The sequence below is a fragment of the Pelodiscus sinensis genome, chromosome 7 (assembly GCF_052426305.1).
Source record: "Pelodiscus sinensis isolate ZL-2025 chromosome 7, ASM5242630v1, whole genome shotgun sequence".
Taxonomy (NCBI): Eukaryota; Metazoa; Chordata; order Testudines; family Trionychidae; genus Pelodiscus; species Pelodiscus sinensis.
In genome coordinates, this window is record NC_143058.1 from 34,595,631 (window position 1) to 34,609,368 (window position 13,738).

General features: G+C 49.6%; 1 protein-coding gene across 25 annotated transcripts in view; it reads right to left on the reverse strand.

Annotated features, from left to right (window-relative positions):
• The window catches only part of BAZ2B (bromodomain adjacent to zinc finger domain 2B), a 331,616-nt gene that overhangs the window by 58,999 nt on the left and 258,879 nt on the right, over nt 1-13,738 (reverse strand). For all 25 annotated transcript variants that reach the window (XM_075933462.2, XM_075933455.2, XM_075933459.2 and 22 more), the window contains 3 exons: nt 7,185-7,325; nt 6,036-6,290; nt 5,065-5,279 (listed from right to left, as the gene is read on the reverse strand). In XM_075933462.2, the coding sequence (XP_075789577.1) occupies nt 5,065-5,279; nt 6,036-6,290; nt 7,185-7,325 (611 nt within the window). The remainder of the gene's footprint in view (nt 1-5,064; nt 5,280-6,035; nt 6,291-7,184; nt 7,326-13,738) is intronic.

Sequence of the window (13,738 nt, forward strand, 5' to 3'; positions counted from 1 at the left end):
AAAGCTCCAGTCACTTTCAGTTGTAGTCATGAGTGATCAGCACTTTGCAAAACTGTCTCGAGGTGTGCCATGTTGGGCACCCAGAAAATTAAGAATAAAGGTAAGTAGCTTCTGTTAGCAACTGATGTTGATGTCCTTCAAGATATGTAGTCTGTATAAATATATTCCACAGTTGGTGAGTGCATGTTCAGTGTGCATCTGCTGGAGATTTTTCTAGTCAGTTCTCATTTGGGTAGCACATACACCATTTCAAAAAGGTATCAAGGGAGCAGCCACCTCTTCCTACCTCAGATCCATCACTACTGAGAGTGCCTGTGATGTCAGGACTGTGAAGTAGCAGACATGGTGGGTGGGTAGTGGAATGTGTCTCTCAAAGAAGGTTTCTATAAAGGTAAATAACCTCTATATTTTCAGTGCTAGTCCACATGGATTTCACACACTTGGTGACACCCATGCAATAGCCCTCTCTGTGCAGGAGTCTCTGGGTATACAAACTGCAGCACAGATCTTCCTTGTGTATTCAGAAAGGGAAGAGCCACCACGTCTCAGTTCTTTATCACCTGTAAGACAGGCCACAATGATTCTCTTCAGATTTACTTCCACACTAGCTTCTAATTAGTGTTGAAAGTCAGAGAGGTGCAGACATATGCCAAAGGGCAAGGAACCATTCCCTATGGTTGCTGGCAGCACAAGTCATAATGCCAAGATGGCAAGTCCCCGGGCTTCAAATTTTCCCAATCCTGCAAAGCAGTTACATCTGCGGATGACACAAAAAATATCTGTTTTGCCTCAGTGAGGCACATGCCCCAAAGTGCTATGAATTCTGGATGTCCTACTCCAACTTGACACAGTAGTCAAGGGAGTCACTTCTAAGGGCTTTTCTCTTGGAGCAGGCAACTAGATCGGACACCAACCCCCAATTCTAGGCATCTAAACTCCAGGGGGACTGAAGGTAATTGAAACAAGCCTCATCTGAAGCCTCCTCATTTAGAAGACATACATATAGGTCATATTTGGACTGTGTCACGGGCTCTAGTTGAGCCCAAGCCATACCCCAGAACCCCTCAAAAATAAACACTAACAACTGCATCCAATCGTCCAGCAGAGATTCCTTTATTAAGGAGACCTGGCCCCTTAGTTAACAAAAGCACAGCCTTCTTGGCTACGAACTACGAGTAGGGTCCTTGATTAACAGAAGCCCAGCCCTCTCCCGGCTGGGGTTCCCCAGTGAGGGGCTCGGCTCAACAGAAACACAGCCTTCCAGGCCAAGATCCACCCATAAATGCCCTTATTTAACAAGTGCATAGCCTTCTTGGCTCAAGTTCACAGATGTGTGTGTCTAATTCACAGATGTACAGCCTTCTCAGCTAAAGTCCAACAACAGGGTACTCCTGGAGCGGGCCAGTGGAAGGGTTGGCTCACAGGATGGGGTAGGAGGACCGGGCCCTCCCTCTCCACTGGGTAGAAACAGTCCACTGCCCGGGTTGGTGGGGACGAGCTGAAACTCACTAAACCCCATGGGGTAATTCAAGTACTCCCGCCCTGGGTCACTTCCTACCATGCAGCAACTGCCTACCCGGAGTTGCTCTCCATTGCTGGAGTTGGAGTCACAGCCAGGCGCACTGGTCGGGATGAACACTTCATCCCGGAGTGAGGAACGTTCAAGCTTGGTCTAGCGATCCTTGCTGCCTCGATCCCTACGGAACCCCTACCTAGCCGAGGGTCTGTGGCCCGGGGTGACCTATCCCCTCTGGTGCCGCGAGCACTTCCCCTGCCTCAGGCGGGTCTGAGTAGTTCTGGTCTGCCCCGGAAGGGGGCAACTCCCCTGGCTCACTCAGCATCTCTCGCTGGGTGACTCTTGCTTGGGGACAGTGGACCGGCTCGCCCCCACACCCTCTCCGCCTCCATGCCGAGTGCTCCTCCTCCTGATGCTCTCCACTTCTCCGGAAGTCCAAGAATACTTATAGTTCCGGCCGGGGGAACGCCGGCGTGGCTAAACACCCTCAGTCGCGCACTCGTATTTCTCGCTGCTGCCCTCCCCCGGGTCCTAAAAGGAGGCAGATTTGCCTCTGCAGCCTGGGAGCATGCGCGGCAGGCCTGACGTGGTGGGGTACTCTTGCCCCAGAGTGCAGCGCTCCCTCCAACTGTAATGTAAGCACCCCGTCACAGATTGCAAGACTTGAAAGAGAAGAGGCCAAAGTGGCCCTCCCTTGATCTGGCTTTAAGGCATCACAAAACTGCCAGGCTGTCAGATGCTGAAGATGACACAAAACTTAGTCTACCATGGATGTGCTACAGCACACAGCTGCACTGAGCTGCTGCACTGATGTAGCAACTCTGGTGAAGATGCTCTAAGCCAGGGGTAAGTAATAATTTTTGAAGGGGGGCCACTTAGAAAATTTTTGAAGTGCTCACAGGGCCTCAAGCAGAAGGGGTGCAGCCTTTAAATAGCAGGAACTGAAAGGGCTGTTGCCTCTCCTGTAGCTCCCACGCATCACGTCAGCGGAGGTGGGGGCTGCGAGTCCTTTCAACTCCTGCTATTTAAAGGGCTCGCTGCTTCCGGCCTCACTGCTAGCACATTGCCTGGGAGCTGGGACGCAAGAACCCTTTCAACTGCTTCTATTTAAAGGGCTCACGCCTTCCCTGGGGCATGTTGCCTGACAGCCATGGGGAAGGCGTGAGCCCTTTAAATAGAATCAGTTGAAAGGGCTCTTGCTTCCCAGCTCTCAGGCAACACGTTAAAGGCACGAGAGCTGCAAACCCTTTCAACTATTTCTGTTTAAAGGGCTCATGCCTTCCCCATAGCTGCCATTTTCTGGCAGCCATGGGGAAAGCGATAGCCCTTTAAATAGAAGCAGTTGAAAGGCCTCACGCATCCCGGCTCCCAGTCAACGTGTTAGGGAGTGGGACCGGGAACTACCGCGTGGGCCAGATAAGAGAGCGAGGTGGGCTAGATCTTGCCCACCCCTTCTCTAAGCCAATGGGAAAGAGCTCTCCCATCACCATAACAAACCCACCTGAGAGGCAGTAGCTATGTTGGCAGAAGAAACTCTCACGCCAACACAGTGCTGTCTATCCTATTGCTTAGGTTGGTGAAACTTACATCACTAAGGCATGTGGATTATTGGCACCCCTGAGCAATGTACTGAAGTATTAATGTAAACAATCCCTTAGAAAAAGTTTCCTGAGTGCTGGTGTTCCCTCTAAGATGCAGCACAGCTTCCAAGGTGATTAATCAGCCCCATCCAGTCAGTTCTGTGCATGGAGCCCTGAGCCTCCAATTGGGCGGGGCTGATTAACCACCTGTGAAGCTGTGCTTCTGCACAGTTTACAGGGAAACACTGCTGGTTCTAAATGGAACTGACTGTGAAAGGGGCTCCTTCTCATCCAACAACAATGTAGCTGCATTAATCTTCTTGATATTATGGCAGTACGAATGGTCTCCTTCTCTCTTTCCGGTGAGGAATGCTGACAAAAACATTCTCCAATGCATGCACACTGGAAATGCACTAGACTCATAGACTTTAACGTCAGAAGGGACCATTATGATCATCTAGTCTGACCCCCCTGCACAATGCAGGCCACAGAATCTCACCCACCTTCTCCTTGAATAATCCTCTCACCTATATCTCAGATATTGAAGTCCTCAAATCGTTTAAGGACCCCAAGATGCAGAGAATCCTCCAGCAAGTGATCCGTGCCCCATGCTACAGAGGATGGAGAAAAACCTCCAGGGCCTCTGCCAATCTATCCTGGAGGAAAATTCCTTCCCGACCCCAAATATGGCGATCAGCTGAAGCCTGAGCATGTGGGCAAGACTCACCAGCAAGACACCCAGGAAAAAGTTCTCTATAGTAACTCCTATCATCCCACCATTGTCCTATTTACCACTGATAGTGAAGTTTACCACTGATAGTGAAACCAACTGTGGGATACATATGCGGACTGCATTTGAAAAACATCACGTATTGCTGGTCATTTGTGAACATTTTGATTTAAGTGACTTGACCAGCATACAAATGAGCACTGTGACAGAAGCAGGAATATATTCCAATTCTCCAAAGTAGTATTCAACTTGCTTAACTCTGAGACTGTTCTGCCTTTTCCTGCAGCTGCCTGCCTCATTTACTACACACCTTCCAATTTCTGCAACAAAAACTCCTACAAATAGCCTCATTCTAAATTATTATAGTGATAAGCCATCATGCCACCTCAGCTAATAATTTTATTCATCTATCTGCTAGGCAAGGGGAGGCATAGGCAAGTGTTTGGATTAAAAAGGAAGGGGGGGGAGTACTGCACAAAGGTTAGTTGTGCAACCCTTTTTTACTTATTTCCTAAAGAAGCTGGGGACATTTCTTCAAAACCAGCTCTCTCATATAACTTAAACTTTCCTCTAGGGATGTAAAAGGATAACCCAATCACCCAGTAAGCATAAGCTTTACCAGCATACTTTCTGGATAAATGGTTAACTAGAGGCCCAGCCTGGCCCAGGCAGCCCACTGCCCAATATGCGGTGGGCCCAGCCCAACCTGGCCAGAGGAGCCTCTAAGCCCATGGTGCAAAATGGTGGGCCTGGCCAAACTCGGACACAGCAGCTCCCCACCCACAGTGCAATGCAGCTAGCCTGGCCAGGCTCTCCACTCATGGTGCAGTGCGGCGGACCTGGCATGGCCAGAGCAGCCCATAGTGTGGTGGGCCCAGGTAGGCTGGAGCAGCACCCCGCCTGCATCAAGCCTGGCTGGAGGACTGTTCCAAGGTTAGCCAGTTAAACATAGCATTTAACTGGTTAATTTTTCGAAATGGTAATTAACATCCCTACTTTTCTCTTATATCTTGAAAAGAACATTCCCTCTGAGCATAAATCAAGTATGGAAAATTCCAAATTTCCAAAGGTAATTCTCCTGGAAAATTGTGAGTATATATGAAAATAAGGAATTACAACAGAAGTCAGCTTTCACCCCTTGCTACAAGTATGAATCAACTGTAAACAAATACAATGTACACATTATGCATGATCTGGCATATTTGTATTGCATTGATAAAGGTGTAAGAAAATCTTACCTCACAACACTTTTACTGCATGCCAATTCATTAATAAGGAAAGCAAGTACTGATGCTTTCTGAGCTGGTGTATGTGCCTGGAAAGCTTTGGTCTTTAGACTTTCTGTAAGCTCAGTTTGCCCACAGTGAGCTTCCATAAAAATCTGAAGAATTTCAGAAACATTGTCACGGTTGACTCCAACATTTAACAAATGCTCTCCAAGAATAGTTTTGGCCTAAAAAATAAGGTTTTCTTGGTCAATCACATAAGAATAATAAAATATTGTTACAGACTTAATAATAGATTATGGTTAAAAATAGTACTCTCTTTTACTTTAGGAGTCCAATCAGGAGAAAAAAAAATAAAGTTGAGTCCATACACAGTACAACAAAATTCATGCATCCGTTTTATGTTTCCAATAAACTAATTTACATTTAGGAGGTTAAAGAAAATCAGAACATTATGCCAAGTGGTATTGGTCAGAAAATGATAGATACTGGCTAGAACAATTCCGAATGTTGAGAAAGGACTGCAGTAAAAGCCCAAGGCAAAAAAGAAAAGAGAAACAGAAGCAGGGGAGGGGAATCATGTTCTCAGTCAGTCTACTGACAATGTTGTTACTGGGAAAGGAGCAGAGTTTGAAGGATGAAGCAATAAGATTTGCTGAGAACCTAGAGATGAGTGAGGAATCAAAGATGTGCCCTTACAGGAGATGGTAGATTATGGGACATACAGAAGATATGTATGGAGGTGGCAGGGATATAAAGGGATCAAAGACGGATCTCTGAGGAATAGAGTGAGAGGGAAGAGGAAGAATAACTGATGATAACACTGAAAGAGTGGTCAGCAAGCCAAGAGAACCAGTGGGAAAATGTATTTATTGGAAGGAGAAACAATCAAAGAGAAGTGGGCAATTTTAATGGTTACTATTACTAACATTATTTGCTTACCACTATAAAGTATTTAGGACTTTTTTTTTTTTTTTTTTTACCTTGTATCCTGTGATAAGTCCTGGATCACAAACAGCAGCTGAGAGGAGCCTTACAAGTAAGTCTTGTACTTCACCCATGCTGTCCCCTATGTTTAACAAGCCCTCTTGAAGAATACTTAGATTAGGAACATCCATATTCACATCGAAGCCAAGAACTTTACCAAAGTTGCGCAAAAACTGCACCACCATGAGGCAGTCTGAAAATGTATTTCCAGAGAGAACAAGGCCTGGAATGCGAGGCAACTCTGGCAAAGGCTGAAAATCCAAGAGAAAAAACAAGATATTCAGTAGTATCTTCCAAGATCACTATAAATCTGCAAGACTTAATGTTAACATAAACCACGATTGGTTGGTGTCTGAAGGGTGAAATAATTCTGTTTTCATGATTATAGGAGGCAACATGTTATTTGCTACTGACCTGATGGGGAAGATGTGGCATTCAGACTCTACTCTGAACATCAGCACTCCAAACATAGGGAAAAAATCTTATAAAATGAGAAAGTAGCACACTATACACAGTGTGGTCGCTGTGTCAGCCCCAAGATATTAGAGACAAGGTAGGTGAAGTAATATATTTTGTTGGATCAACTCCTGTTGGTTTAAGCTCAAAAGCGTATCTCTCACCAGCAGAGGCTGGTCCAACAAAAGACACACCTCGCTCATCTTGTCTTCCAAAGTAACTGTCTGGAAAACAGAGTTGGGAGCCAAGATAGACAGACAGGTTCTGAGGGAACCAAAGGAACACTCAATCTTGGAGAAGGTTTATGTTGGGGAAAGGAGTCCCAGAAAAAGCCATGCCTAAGAAGGCGGCTCCAGCTGAGGTTCATTTAATGAGGGCAGCCACAATGCTGTTACAGTAAAAATCATGAAAGTTACTTTAATATTTTAATGTAGCAAAACATGTGAAGTTTGTCGATCTCCAAAGTATTTTCTCTAGATAACTAATACAGCATTGTCTCAGTATGTGTAGTATCCCTTAATTCATGCTTACATTCAGTATAAGTAATACAGGAAATATAATTATTTAAAGCAAAATTGGAATGCTTTTAGGGGAAGCCGCAGTAAGAGGAATTAATTATTGACAGAGATGAGAGAAATAGGATAAAAGGGACAAGAAAATAAAAAGTAAATTTAAATTATTATGATTACCTTCTGGTCTGCTAAGCACATATCTTCATTAGGCTTCTTTAGCTCCTTAGCCATTTCTAATTCCAATCTTCGCTGTTCCAGTTTACGCTCTTTATTTAATCTTTTTTCATCACGTTTCTCTTGCTTTAACCGCTCTTTCTCCTTAAATAGAACAAAAAAGGAAAGAAAATTAAACCCATGCATTATACTTACAATGGAACAATTTAAGAATATGAAAAGCACTAGTTACATAATCTTAATAATCACCACAGCAATAAAGCACTTGTATTAAAAGATGACAAGGGGAGAAGCTGCCCTCCACAGCACTGTAAATGGAGTTAAATCATTTTGTTGATGAACATGTCCAAAATTTGTGGCAGAAATAATTTCTTATGTTGCTTTCCAAATGGACACGTAATTGATATGGCAATGCTCTCAGCTGGTCTCTAAAGCAGCAGTTCCCAACCTCTGGTCCGTATACTGGCAGCAGGCCGTGAACCCCTGACTGACAGGCCGCCACACCCAGCATTTATTTAGTCCCATCCCCTGGGGTTCCCAGGGATTTCCCTTTGGTGCTGCATGGAGCAACCGGATGATTGGGCCAGCTGGTAGCTGGGTGTGCTGCAGCTGGAGCCGGGACCCAGGTGAGGTTGTGGCTGCAGGGGCAGCCTCATTGTGGCCCCAGTTCCCGCAATCGCTACACTACCCTGGCCAGCAGGGTCAAGCACCACGCGTACAGCAGCTGCCCCAGCTCCAGAAGGGTGAGGTAAGCCCTGAGCCTCTGCAGAAGCCACATAGGAGTGAGGGGCAGTAGGCACCTAGGGGGAACCTCTGGGGTGGGTGTGTGTGCAAAGACTTCACACACTCCCCCACCACCAGACCAATTAGGGTCTGTGGATGGGGAAGTAGGTAAGTGTCCTAGTCCCGCCCCTTCTGCCTGAGACCCTGTTCCTTCTGGTGCACCCCGGAGCCGCTTCAAAAATTTCTGAAGGGGCCCCCAGTAAAATATTCTTGGCCACCCCCATCTTAGAATCTGCAGGGCTCGCAAATAGAAGAGCTTTTAAAAAATTCTTGTAAATGCACCAAATTTAACCTGGAAACATTGACACAAACACAGAACCTATGACCCTGTTTGTTAAACACATTTCAGAGAACAGCACAGTTAAAATAAATCATTTTGCAAGAAAATCATTATTTAAACGGACAGATAAATCCCTCTTGCTTTGAACTGAATCACAAACACACAAAAAACCCACCCCTACTTCTAAATCCCTGACTTTTTCCAACATTTGCATTAAGTATCACTTTGAGTTAAAATACTTAGCCTTATTCTTAGAGATATATGAAGAGAAATGCATGGTCGTGTGGTTTGACCAATGCATCTCTAATCCTGGATCAGACACTGACTCCCTCTTACTTAACCTTTGCATATTAGCTAAGAATGCTTGCTTACTGTTCTGACACTTCATAGGGTATTGTGACGTTAAATCAGTTAATGTTTGCAAAGTGCTTTGAATATGAATCTCATTATTTAAAATGTTAAAGTATTAAGTTCAGATTTAGACTTTTAATAAAACTGGTTCATGGGCGGTAGAGACTATTCAAATGAAAGAATCAAAGTTTTCCTGCCAGTTGGAAATATTTAAACAGAAAACCTAAATACAATTTTTTTACATTAATTTCTTGAAAGGGATAGTCTGTAGCAATAGTTTAATACCTTATTTTTCAGAAGACTAGGATTTACAGTGAAGAATACAGGATATAATTATTTAGCTTTAGGCCAACACTGTAAATAATACATTTAGTATAGAAGAATGAAGCTGGCTTTGACCAATTGTTATAAAATTTTAGAACGTATGGGACTGTATAGCCGCTGCATAGAAACACTTGCCATACAATCCACAGAAATGGTCTATGTCTTTGCATTTTATGATTCTTTTGGGTCCTTTGCATTTTTGTCCTGGGCACAATTAAAAGTGAGAATATGTTTCTTCTGACAGCAACTTGTACTTAAATTTAAAAGGCATGAATAAAATTTTATATATAAGGGAATACTGTATGTTACATGCAGAATAAAAATGAGATTAATAAAACAGAGGTCATAGGAGGCAGATATAAAAACAAAAACTGCCATTATTGTTGCTAGTGTTTGAATTAGTCATAAGATTAAAATGTAAGTTTGTCTACGGCAATTAATGTTATAAAAATCTTAAGGAGTATTTCAATATAAGCATTTTTATTTAGTAAGTAGTATACATGTTTATCCTTTAGCAATATTTTAGATTTATAATCTACGAGAGTCCTCTTAGGTGCAATAATATTTACAAAATACGGAATCAATCATTTTGGGGTTTTTTTTGCCTCAAGTTTATTATGTTTTAATTAACATTTTACCCACCCCTCAAAGGAGACCAACAGATGGTATAAAACAACCAGTATTAAATCATATGCATTATTCATTCCCTGCACTGACAGAAAAATCACCTTCATGATCTTTACTCCATTGTATCTTTACTTGCACAAACATAAAATCTCTCTTTATATATATTTTAGAAATTTGTAAATCCATTTGTCTGTGTATCTGTCAGAGTCCTTTTGTTCAAGAACTCCTAAACGGTAAGAGCTAGGACCACCAAATTTGGTATGAAACTTCCTCTTATAGTAGTTTAAAGCAAGGTCATGGTTTGGTTGTGTCAAGAAAATGGGAAGTGTCAGGAATGGGAGTGTTTTCCATGAACGGAAAGAGAGGGGCACAGAGAGGAGGGATGCAATACCAATAATGGCCACTGAAGGCAGCAAACCCACAGGTAAGAGCTATTACAGGGTATGTCTACACTAGAAAGTTAGTTCGAACTAACGGACGTTAGTTCGAACTAACTTTCCTAGGCGCTACACTAGCGCTCCGTTAGTTCGAACTTAATTCGAACTAACGGAGCGCTTAGTTCGAACTAGGTAAACCTCATTTTACGAGGACTAACGCCTAGTTCGAACTAGCTAGTTCGAACTAAGGGCTGTGTAGCCCTTTAGTTCGAACTAGTGGGAGGCTAAGGCTTCCCAGGTTTCCCTGGTGGCCACTCTGGCCAACACCAGGGAAACTCTATTGCCCCCCTCCCGGCCCCGGAGCCCTTAAAGGGCCACGGGCTGGCTACTCACTTTGTGCCAGTTGCAAGGCTGCCAGCACCCGTGCCTGCACAGCCTGCACCTGCCACAGGATGAGCCAGCCATCCGAGGGCTCCCAGCCCTCCACTGCTCCCCACGACCAGCCTGGCGGCTCCCGGGAGCCTGCCCGGGGGCGCAAAAGGCGGGCGCCCGCCTGGTCAAGTGCGGAGATCGTGGACCTCATCGAGGTTTGGGGGGAAGCCTCAAATGTCCACGATCTCCGCACTAGCCACCGGAACGCGGCCGTCTATGGACGCATGGCTGCCAGCCTGGCCGCCAGGGGCCACCAGCGCAGCCGGGAGCAGGTGCGCTGCAAGATTAAAGACTTGCGGCAGTCCTACTCCCGGGCCTGCCTGCCAGGGGCTGACCCGGAGGCCTGCCCCCACTTCCATGCCCTGGACCGCATCCTGGGGCCTCATGCCGTCCCTGCCCCCCGGGACGTGATTGACCCCGGGGCAGAGGGACCGCTCCTGGACACCGAGGAGGAGGAAGAGGGCTCTGAGAGCCAGGAGCCTGCCGCCAGCCTTCCCAGGACCCGGGACCCCCGAGGCACCCCACAGAGCCGCTCGCCTGCATCATCAGAGGCCGGGGAGGCGTCCACCTGTGAGTACCCTCGTGTTCCCCTTATGTGTACGGGGGGCTGGGGCGAGAGGGAGCCCCGGGACCGTGCGCCTGGGCCTTGCCCACTACGGAGCAGCAGCTGGGGATCCTGCAGGGGCCCTGGCCTTGCAGAGGGGAGCTGGGTTTCACACACCTGGGCCCCTGGGGTAATTGACCGCTGGTCTTCTTGCACCACAGCTGCAGCACCGGGGACTGCAGGGCGCACCACACCGCCTGCAGCAGCCGCCCGCGCCCGGGCAAGCAGGACAGCCAGGAACCAGGAGGACTACCAGAGGCGGCATCTCCGGTTCCTGGACCGACAGCTCCGTCTCCAGGACCACTGGGTCCAGGAGGACCTCAGGCTGCGCCAGAGGAGTCTGGAGGCCCTGGAGGAGCAGGGCCGTGCCCTGCGAGGCCACCTCCAGAGCCTGCTAGACCGCTTTCCATTTCCTCCTCCCCCTGCTCCCCCTCTTGCTCCCCCTCTTGCTCCCCCTGCTCCCCCTCTTGCTCCCCCTCTTGCTCCCCCTGCTCCCCCTGCTCCTCCTGCTCCTCCTGCTTCCGCTCCTGCTTCCGCTCCTGCTTCCTCCACACCCCCTGTCCTCTCTGCCCCCCCCTCCACAACCATTCCCCACCGACGCCCCCGGACCCGCAGTGTGGCGAGACGGGAGAGGCACCCAGACTCCCACCCCTGAGCTTTCCTTTCCCTTCCTCCCTTCCCTCCCCTCCCCTTCCAGCTCCCTCGTCCCAGGTTTCCCCCTCCCTTCTCCCACCTTCATTCCTCCCTCCCCCACCCCAGTTCTCTGAAATAAACAGACGTTTTTGTTGGAAAAACAGGTGTCTTTATTGTACAGTAGATAGGGAGGGGAAAGGGGAAGGGGGGGGGTAGGGTGGAAGAAGGCCCCGGTGGGGCATGCAGGGAGAGGTCAGTCCTCCTCCTCCTCCACCTGGAAGCTGTCCCGCAGGGCTTCCCGGATCCGGATGGCCCCCCGCTGGGCTTCCCGGACGGCGGCGGTGCGGGGCTGACCGTAGTGGCCAGCCATGCGGTCAGCCTCAGCCATCCAGGCTGGCAAGAAAGCCTCCCCCTTCCGCTCACACAAATTGTGGAGCACACAACATGCCGCCACCACGGGAGGGATGTTGTGCTCGGCCAGGTCCAGACGGGTGAGGAGGCATCGAAAGCGGGCTTTCAGTCGCCCGAAGGCCCCCTCCACCACGATGCGGGCCCTGCTCAGCCTGTTATTGAAGGCCTGGCGGGAGGGATTGAGGTGTCCCGTGTAGGGCTTCATGAGCCAGGGCTGCAGTGGGTAGGCGGCATCCCCCACCAGGCAGACGGGCATGTCCACGTCCCCGACCCTGATGTGGCGGTCGGGGAAGAAGGTCCCGTCCTGCAGCCGCTGGCACACGGAGGAGTTCCGGTACACCCGGGCGTCGTGTGCTTTGCCGGACCAGCCCACATTTATGTCCGTCAACTGTCCCCGGTGGTCACACACGGCCTGCAGGATGACGGAGAAGTACCCCTTGCGGTTCACGTACCGGGACGCCTGGTGTTCCGGGGCACGGATGGGGATGTGCGTCCCGTCGATGGCCCCCCCGCAGTTGGGGAAGCCGAGGGCGCCGAATCCCCGGATGACGGCATCCGGGTCGGCGAGGCGGACCACCCTGCGGAGCAGCACCCGGTTGATGGCCTTGACCACCTGCGGAGAGAGACACAGCAAAGCGTCAATCAGTGGGGCGCCCGGGTGGCTGGGAGCGTGCGTGCCCTGGCAGTGCCCCGCGCCCCACTCCCGGAAGCAACCCCCCTGGCGGCGTGTAGTACGGCCGGGACAGCCCGACCCCTCCGGTGCGGGGCGCCTTCGCCTCCTCCCGCCCCCCCCTTTGTCCCTGGGGCGGCCCATCCCCTCCTCGCAGCCCCCCTCCCCCCCGGCTCGGTGGCCGACGAGCGCCGTACCTGCATGAGCACCGCTCCGACAGTGGATCTCCCCACGCCGAACTGGTTCCCGACGGATCGGTAGCTGTCCGGCGTGGAGAGCTTCCAGAGGGCGATGGCCACCCGCTTCTGGAGGGGGATGGCGGGCCTCATGCGAGTGTCCCTTCTTTGCAGGGCAGGGGCGAGCCACTCGCAGAGCTCCAGGAAGGTGTCCCTCCTCATCCTAAAGTTCTGGGTCCACTGTCGGTCGTCCCAGCGCTCCAGGACGATGCGGTCCCACCAGTCGCTGCTGGTGTCCAGACGCCAGATGCGGCGGGGCACGCCGGTGCCGGGGCGCCGCCGCGGCTCCTCCACGGCCCCCAGGGCGGCCAGGCGGAGAGGCAGGGGGCTGACGTTCCCCAGGTGGTGCCAGGCAGCCTCGAGCCATTGCTGGCAGGCTTGCAGCAGCAAGTCCAGAACGTGCACCAGAAGGTGCAGGGCGAGCCGTGGCTCCATGTTGCCACCTGCGGCGGTCCCCCCCAAAGGGAAGCACCGACACAGACGGGCACAGAGACCGACGCTTTGCTGTCCCTCGGCGAGGTTGGCAAGCAAGCAGGAAAAGCTGAGAACCGGCTGTCCAGGGGGGTCCCTTTAAGCACGAGCCTCAGATAGCCTCAGACAGCAGCCACACAAAGCAACTGCTGACCTGATGCCCTGCCAGAACCGGTTTCAGCTGCCCTTAAATGCCCCCCTGCGTCCAATCAGTGTGGACGCGCTAGTTCGAACTAGCAAAACGCTAGTTCGAACTAGTTTTTAGTTCTAGATGCGCTAGTTCGAACTAGCTTAGTTCGAATTAACTAATTCGAACTAAGTTAGTTCGAACTAGCGCTGTAGTGTAGACGTACCCACA